Below are 8,294 nucleotides of genomic sequence, written 5' to 3'. Positions count from 1 at the left end.
GGGGCCACCAGCACCTGGGAAGGTTCCTGGTTGCCATCTTCTCTGGCTTGCAAAACGAGGGGCCTACCCAGGTGGTGCTAGTGGTAAAGAATCTGCCTGCCAGTGAAGGTGATGCGAGAGACGCGGGTTTGATCCCCAAGTTGGGAAGGTCCCCTGGAGAAGGAAATGGCACCTCAGTCCAGTATTCTCGCCTGGAGAATCCCATGGACAGAGGAGCCTGGTGGGCTACAGTCCATGGGGTCACGCTTGGAGGCTGCCGCAGACGCAAGAGGGGCTGCTGGGTCAGGCCGTGTCCCTGCTCCCCTTCCCTCCCCAGAAGAGGAGTCTGGCCGTGTCTGACGGCCTTGAGGCCTGACCCTTGTCCTGCTCCGTGTCAGCCTCAACAGACGAGGGGGCTCACTGCTGCCCACCCGAGTCAACCGTAAGGGACAAGCCCTTGTCCCCAAAGCCCCAGGGACAAGGGAAGAATTGCGTCCCACCCGGATAGTCATGGAAGCAGTTTTTTGCCTTCAGATCTATTCTCATCAGCCCCCTCCTCAAAGGTGGGGTTCCCTCCCCCCCACCCCAGGCCCCTCTGCCAGTGAGAGGCCTGCTTTAGGGGTGTGAAGGGAGGGGCAACACAGAGCCACAGGAGGGCGTGGCAGGAAATAGCCCAGAAAAGGGTTTCACTGGAGGGTGGGGCTCGCTGGGGGTGTCATGGGTGGAGCAGGCACTCCCTACGGGAAGGGGCACCCCCCTTCTCTCCCCATCTGCTGAGATCTGATTCATCATAGAACCCCGGAGTCCCAGCGGGCACCTGGCACCCTTTGCTCTGCAAGCGGGAGGTAGGCGAGGCCCAGGCCCTCCTCTGCTCAGTGTCCTGGCCTAGAATCCAATCTCACCAGCTTGGCGGGGAGGAGGAAGGAGCAGCCAGGCGCCCCCCCCACCGCCCCCGCCACCGATGCCCCTGAAAGAACAAGGAGGCCCCCACTCTGCCTTCCCGCACCTGGGCCACCCGCCCGCCCTCACCCAGCACTGGCCGCCCACGTGCCGGCGAGGGGCTTCCCCTTCCAGCCTGGGAAAGCACAGGTGGGCAGAGTGAGGGGTGCGGGTGGGAGGAGTCCCACGGGTCTCCAACCAGGAAACAAAACCGAAAGGACAAACCCAGCCTCGAGCACGTGGTCACACGCAGAGCCAGCAGCCGAGGGCAGCTGTGCCCCAGTCCTGCTCCACACTCGTGGAGGGGCTGCCCGCAGCGACCCCGTGAAGACACGAGGGCCCAGGAGGAGGGTGGGCCAGCTGGGGCACCCCCAGGTGTTCCTGCACTTTGGGTCTGAACATCCAGACCCTGCAGGCCTGGTTGACAGCAAGGCCCGGGCTGCCGAGCAGGAGGGAACACACTTACTCACACGTGCTGGAGGGGTCTGAGGGTTGGGGGGGAGCGGTAAGGGGCTCGAGAAGGAACCCCAAGCCTGGAGCCTGCCACCCAAATCTTGCATTTGGGCGGGTGGGCTCCACACCCACCTGGCCACCTGCATGGGAGTCTGAGGAAGGGCCCCACCAGGCCAGGAACTGCCATCACCGCTTCATCCTAGCGCCGGAAGGCGGGAAGGGGAAGAAGCCAGGCCCCTTGGGGACCCAACTCAGGCCTCTGGCTCCCTGAGAGCTGCAGCTGACCTCCGGGACGTGGCCACACAACACGCACGTGGGGACTGGGTGCCCCGAAGGAGCTTGGGGGCAGGAAGAGCAGAGGGCAGAAAGATGCCTTGGCGGGGGGGACAGGCTGAAGTGTGGGGCCACCATCGGGCCCCCCGAGGCAGGCAGGCAGGCAGCTCCCCCACCACCAACTGCAAAGATAGGGGCTGCTCCAGGGCTAAGGCTCAGCCTGTGGTGAGCTGTGAGGTGGTGGCCAAGGGCTAAGAGGAGAGGGTCACTATGACCAAGCCAGGACCTGTTCCTCCTCCTCCCCACCCCAACAGGATCCGACCTTTCAGCCCCCCTTGTCAGAACTCCCAACCCCGCCGCATGGCCATGGGGCTGGTCCCCTGAACCACAGCACAGCCAAGGGCCCCCCCCCACCCCTCTGCCCAAGGAGCACGCTCTCTGTACCAAGGCAAATAAAGGCACCGCAAACCAGGGAAGTTAGAAAAGTCTCTTTTAAGTTTTAAATTAAAATTTCACCCTGGTGAGATGATTTGATTTGGGAACTCCATCCAAAGGCAAGCCCTCCACTCTGCTGTCCACAGCCGGGCACACAGTGGGAGAGGCTGGGCGGCCCTCGGGTTGGGGGCCGGCTCACAAGTCCTACACGAGCCCTGCACAGCTAGCCGCTGAGGCGACGCCGGCCAGAGCACCGCTGACCGGGGGTGGGCAGCGGCCCCCACACCTTCAGCCACCCAGCACCGCCGGGAATGCCTCCCACAGCTGTCACGGGGAGTGGGAAGGCCGTGGTCCTTCGCCCGATTCCAGGTGTGACCTTTGAAAGGAGGCGTCGAGCAGGCACCACTTGACTGCAGAATCACACCACCCGGCTCCCAAGCACCTGCCCTGGGACTGGGGTTGGAGGAAGGGGTGCTGGCCCACTGGGTGGCTTCTCTGGCCTTTCCCCACTGACTCAACACCCCGTCGGCCAGCCCCGTTCTCACATACATTAGTTATTTTTATATATTCATATATATATTATAGTTATATATTAAAAAGAGGGGGAAAAAAAAAAAACTTGCCTGAAGAGAAACTCCTGAAGGATCCAAGTGGCTCAGGAAGTTTACTGTCCCCCCACCCACAAAAATTCTCTTATATAAAATCTTCCAGTGCGATCTTCAGGAAACCCCCGCGCGCCCAGCTTCCCCCCCGCCCGCCCTTGGACTGCCCCCCAGCTCCAGCCCAGCGCCCGGTGGCATCCAGTCTCATCTCTGGCCGTCCATCGCCGCCATGGCTTTCTGCTGCGTGCTCCCCTGCTGTGCTCCGGGGGGCCACGTGGGCTGTGGGTGGTGGAGGTGGTGGAAGCTGTGGGCCGTGGGGGAGGAGGGCGGGATCCAGGCGGCCTGGTGGCTGGGCGGGGACGAGGCCCAGAAGGGGCTGAAGTTTGCAGGGGGTGAGCAGGCCACGGCGGTCATGGGGCTGTTGCTGCTCTGCAGGCCCTCGGAGGCTCGAAGCTTTGAGAACATGGCCAGCGCGTCAGGGAAGTTGGGCGGTGTGGCAGGTGTGTTGCTGGGGGTACACATCTGCTGGGAGAGAACACAGGGGTCTCGAGGGCTGCCCACATGGGCCCTCCTCCCAGATCCCCAAGCCACAATCCGAGGTCCTACAGAGCTTGCCTTCCCGTGGGGCTCACCCAGGCCTGACCCTCTTTTATTTCCCATTGTTCAGTCCAAAAGAGGTTTCAGCAGCACAAAAACCCCTTGCACGGAGCCACTAAAAACCAAAACCATGGGGATGGATTCCTACAATTTTTGTCAAAACCAAAGTGTTTCTTTTTTGAAAAAATACTTGTTTGGCTGTGCTGGGTCTTAGTTGCAAGCAGGTGGGATCTAGTTCCCTGACCAGGGATATAACCTAAGCCCCCTGCATTGGGAGCACAGAGTCTTAACTACTGGATCACCAGAGAAGTCCCCAGAGTGTTTCTTGATGCTTGGGAATGACATCCCCAGTGTCAGAAGCAAATGGTTAATTCCAGCCAGGAGCTAGGGTGTCAGATTAAAGCTGAGACAAGGGAGGAAGCCCAGGGCACCACTGCTTAGCGCTTCAGCCTGGGTGAAAACCCAGCTGGCTCTTCAATAACCTGCCTTCAGATGTCCCGGGGTGGCCAGTCAAGGGAAGACAGCCAGATCCGGGGTTTCCCTCCAAGGGCCAGCCCAGGGGGAGCTGTGCCTGCCCGGCGGCAGTGCTGGTTGGTGGGCGTCAGGGCCTCTGCCTCGTCACCTCACTCTTCACGGGGGTACCAGGTCTTTCTGATTATTCTCTCTGTGTTAGAGATGAGGAAACCGAGCCCCAGAGCTCAAATCAGTTGACCCAAAACACAGCACAGCAGGGACCTCCCTAGTGGCCCAGTGGTTAAGAATCCACCTTCCAATACGGGGGACGCAGGTTCAATCCCTAGTCAGCGAACTAAGATTACACAAGCCACGGGGAAACTAAACCCGCCTGCCTCAACTAAGACCTGATATAGCTAAATACTTAAAGCACACCACTGCAGGATGCAAGCTGAGCAGCCGGAACCTGGGGGACTCCCAGGTCTGCAGGCCCAAGCTCTTAACCTCCACCCAGCCCCTACTCCTCTGCAATTAGTCAATCTAGCGTAACTTCATGCCCAGGCTCCCCTGAGGACAAAAACCAGGGATGTCGGTTTCCGGTGTCCCCAGCGACTGGCTGCCAGTGTCTGGGGGAGTCCACTCAGCCCCTCTCAGCCCTCTTCCCGGGGGTAGCTGCAAACATGCCAACCTCTGCTGTCTTCTGCCACAACCCTGAGCAGGGACTCCAGCCAGGAAGGGCAGGGGCCAGGCTGGTGTGCCGTAACTGGCAGCCTCCTTGCAAACACCAGGGATGGCAGACCACCCCCGCCCCCCCCCAGCCCCTGCCATGTGGGGAGCATAGAGGTGCCATCCAGGAGCACCTCGCAGGGGCCCAGGGAGGAGGCAGCAGAGAACACGGCCTGCACAGAGCCTGTTGTGACCCCCACGGCCGCTTCTCCCTTTCCCAGGAAGCCATGGGAGCCCTTCTTTGAATTTCTCCTAATTTTAGCAACACCGGCCCCTCCCCCAGGCACAGGGCTCAGGGAGCAAGATTTGAGGACTCTTCACCTTGCAGTCGGAGCTTACACAACTCTGCAGTTAAAAACTCCAGCCCCCAAATGGGGACAGGCCCACGGCGGTGGGGGGGAGGGCAACCCTCTCTGATTAACTGGGCTGACCCCGCCCCCCCACAATCAGCAGCTGGGGCTCCAACCCGTGTCCTCTCCCGGGAGGCCACAGGACCCAAGGCAGCAGGCCTGGCCCCACCCAGACCACTTCCCTCCTCCCTTCACTATTCCCCCACCACCACCCCCCTTCCAGGGCTGACTTCTCGGCAGCAGGAAACAATGAATGGGGGGTGGGGGCAGGAGCCGATTGCGTCACAACATCGTGACCGACTTCCCCAGTTCACCAGCCAGCGATCCGGAGCAGGCCCGTGCCCGCCTGCCTGTGTGAGCTCAAGCAACTTCCTTAACCTCTCTGGAGCTTCTCTCTGCTTCTATGAAACCAGGGGTTTGGACCAAGTCCTGTGAAAGTCCAGCTCTGCTTCTAACAGCTACGGAGAGCGCGTCCCAGCTCTCAGGCACACCCAGCATCCACTGCCCGCTCTGAACGGCCCGCTGTTTCCTGGCCAGTGTTCTTCTCCTCTTCCTGGTCCTTCCAAATCTAACCCGGGAGCCCATCCCCTCTTATCTGGGAAGATGCCTCCAACTGTTGATGTCCAGTAATCTACGGGACAGCTATTTATCAGTTACTCATGGCCTGGGGCACTTTTGGTATTTTTATGTAACATTTTCCTTTGATTTATTATCTCTTAAAAAAATGACCAGCTCCAAGAGGGCAGGGATGGTGTTCGCTCAGGTTCTGGTTAGGTACTCAATACATGCTACACTCATGGGAGACAACAATCATACCCTCTGTTACAGAACCGGCAACAGCCCTCAAGGGAAGCTTCAAAAGGATTACAAACCCTGCGGGAAAGAGCCACAGAACCTGCAAGGATCACCAGTCCTGGCTCTCGCAGGCGAGCCTCTCTGCTGAAGGCAGCACAGAGCCGCTGAGCCGGAAGCCTGGGCCTTTTGAAATGACCAGTTGATGGAACAAACCTCAAGGGCCCCTTTGAGAGGACACGGAGCCAGGACATTCCCAGGCTCACGCGGCAGCCTCCTCTCAGTCAGGTGCGGGTGGAGGCCCCCCTGGAGATGGACCCCTCTTGTTTTACCAAGAGCCTGGCCTCAACCGCCACAGTCCTGCAGCCGGCATAATCCTCATCATACTCCAATGCAGTTTTGTTTTTTGATTTATACACAACGGGCCATTCCAAGAGAAAAGCTGGTTAAAGGGGTCAAAACAGAACCCCCACCACCACTTGTCCTTTGTAACTACATGAATACATGGCATCAAGAACAAGACACAGCAGAGGAACCCACGGCAGCTTCTCCAGGCAAAGTGGCCACTCTGAGAAGGGAGCTGTGGGCAAGGACACTGAGCGTGAGAAATGGCAAAAAATACACTTCAGAAGCCGCAACAAATCTGGAGTGTGTTTTACGATCCCTATCGGGGGGCCCTCCTCCCCCAGCAGGGCACACTGGTGACTAGAGGGGGAAGAGGAGGCATTCAAACCTCTAAAGGGAAGGGATGTCCTGAGCCCAGTGGAGAGCAGGACGCCTTATGGCCAGCAGGGCAAAGGCCCAGGCCTGGCGCCAGCTTGGAAAAGAGAAGAAAGCAAATTCAGGCCTGAACCACTTCTGTTTCCTGTGCTTTGTATGTCTTCACCTACAGAGATTAAACGCATTCTTGGCTTATCTAGTCAAAAACCTGTAAGTCTTCCAGGCGGCTCGGGGTTAGGTCTTTTCCCACGAACAGGAAAGAGTGGACATAACTACCTAGGAAGAGCCCAGCTCCCAGGCCGGAGTGGATTTGTCCCTTTCCTGTTCCCCGTAGAGCTGGGTTGTTTGGAAGCGGTGGTGGGGCTGGGCGGGGGTTTGCTGCCACTCAACAGCAAGAAGTGGCGCTCCATAAACAGACACCCCCGGGTCCCAGTCCCCTGGGGGGGGGGGGTACCGGCCTTCGCTCCTGGTCTCCGTTTCCCCCTCCCCCTCCCCCGATATCCAGTTATCCTGAGCCCCCTCCCCACACCTGCCTCCTGGCTACTCCTCCAGCCACCCTCCTGGCCCCTGACCTAGGAAGATCGATGGGGCACAAGGCCTCAGGTCGAGCCATAGTGGCCCCGGAGGCCTGACCGCAAAGTTGGGCGAGCCGGCCGGCCCCGGGAGCCGCTCTTTCCTGGAAGACATTTTGGCTCTTTGTTTACAACGCGGCGCGGCGCTCCCCGGCAACATGGCTGTCACTGCCGGCGCCTGACAGCGGCCCCCGGCCCGCGCGCCCGGCCGCCCCGGTGCGCTGCGCCCCCGGCCGCCCCGGGTGCGCCGCAGCCGCGGCGAGACCGGCCCTCCCCCCCGCCGTGCCCGGCCACACTTACCATCTGGTGGTGGTGGTGACCGTTGGGAATGTTGGTTTCTTGGAAAAACGTGCTCAGGGCGGTCTGCGGACAAACACAGCGGCAGGGTGGCGGTTAACGGGGGTCGAAGGTAGGAAGCCCAAGGGCCCCACCGACCCCACCGACCCCACCGGCCGGGACCCTCCGCGGTGTCCGTGGCGCTGCGCTCCCGGCCTCCGGGTCCGACCCTTCAGCCGGCAAGCACGCGTCGCTCGGAGGGGGCGTCCCCCAGACCCCGCGAGGGTGCCAGGCGGCAGGGCCCCGCGCCCCACGCGGGCGCCGATCGCCGGACCGGGCGATATACATAGAGCTTCCCTGCCCCCTCTCCCTCCGCGGCGCGCGGCCGGTCGCCCCGGCCTGCACCCCGACCCCAGGGCCGGCGGCCAGCGAGCGGGACCGCCCGGGAGCGCTGGCTCTCGGCCCGCACGCACCTCAAACTGCCAGTGGGCCGCCTGCAGCAGCTGCTTCGCCTGGTCGGCCGCGCAGCCCGCGGCCAGCACGAACTGGTTGATCATGACCTGGTGCCGCAGCTCATCCATGTTCACCGACATGGCTCCGGCCGGCGCGCACTCCCGGGCTCGGCGGCCGCGGGAGGCCGGCTGCCCTCCGCTCGAGCTCGCCGCCGCCGCCCGCGGCCTCCGGACCCTCGGCCGCCGCGCCGCCCGCCTGGCGAGTGTTGTTGTCCGACTCGCGCTGCCGGCCGACACCACAAACAACAGCGCGGGGCGGGGCCGCGTGTCCCAACGTTCGGGGGCCGAGAGCCGCCGCCGCTGATTGGCCCGCTCCGCTCGGCCGGGGCCCGGTTCCCGTGCGGACGTTCGATTCGAATCCTGCGGCCTGCGGGCCCGCACTGTTTCTCTTTTTGCCTGGCCGCGCCCATTGGCGGACGTCGGCGCCGTGGGGCTCCCGGGCATTGGCCAGACGCTGTGTTTTGGCTCGTTTGGGCTCCTGATTGGCCCCGACCCGGCGTTTGGGGCGGAGCCGCGCCATCTGATTGGTCTCCCGTGAGTCTGTTTGAACTCAACTTGAAAACCTTGAGTGCCAGCTGATTGGCTGAGGCGCCTCTATTTGCTGTTGTAGTCTTG

At 61.6% G+C, this 8,294-nt stretch overlaps 1 protein-coding gene across 2 annotated transcripts; it reads right to left on the bottom strand.

Moving 5' to 3' along the window:
- Positions 1-2,117: 2,117 nt before the first annotated feature.
- On the bottom strand, positions 2,118-8,033 carry UBALD2 (UBA like domain containing 2). Of its 2 annotated transcripts, none has more exons than XM_070389111.1 (3): positions 7,641-8,033; positions 7,192-7,254; positions 2,118-3,206 (listed from the first exon to the last, which is right to left on the bottom strand). In XM_070389111.1, exons 1-3 carry the CDS (start codon positions 7,758-7,760, stop codon positions 2,886-2,888), a joined length of 504 nt encoding a protein of 167 aa, XP_070245212.1. In that variant the 5' UTR covers positions 7,761-8,033; the 3' UTR covers positions 2,118-2,885. The 2 variants fall into 2 exon arrangements, with proteins under 2 accessions (XP_070245212.1, XP_070245213.1); XM_070389112.1 differs by having other exon boundaries at positions 2,118-3,203; positions 7,641-8,028.
- Positions 8,034-8,294: the final 261 nt, after the last annotated feature.

The sequence above is a fragment of the Bos mutus genome, chromosome 19 (genome assembly GCF_027580195.1).
Source record: "Bos mutus isolate GX-2022 chromosome 19, NWIPB_WYAK_1.1, whole genome shotgun sequence".
Taxonomy (NCBI): Eukaryota; Metazoa; Chordata; class Mammalia; order Artiodactyla; family Bovidae; genus Bos; species Bos mutus.
Note: the sequence above shows the minus strand (reverse complement) of the source record. Positions and strands in the feature narration are given on the sequence as shown.

What these genes read in the sequence shown, in the direction of transcription:
- UBALD2 (XM_070389111.1), bottom strand. Translation starts at nt 7,760, where the DNA reads ATGTCGGTGAACATGGATGAGCTGCGGCACCAGGTCATGATCAACCAG. An exon ending in CGGCCCACTGGCAGTTTGAG is followed by an intron (nt 7,255 to 7,640) that starts GTGCGTGCGGGC and finishes GTTTGTCCGCAG; the next exon opens with ACCGCCCTGAGCACGTTTTT. An exon ending in GTCACCACCACCACCAGATG is followed by an intron (nt 3,207 to 7,191) that starts GTAAGTGTGGCC and finishes GTTCTCTCCCAG; the next exon opens with CAGATGTGTACCCCCAGCAA.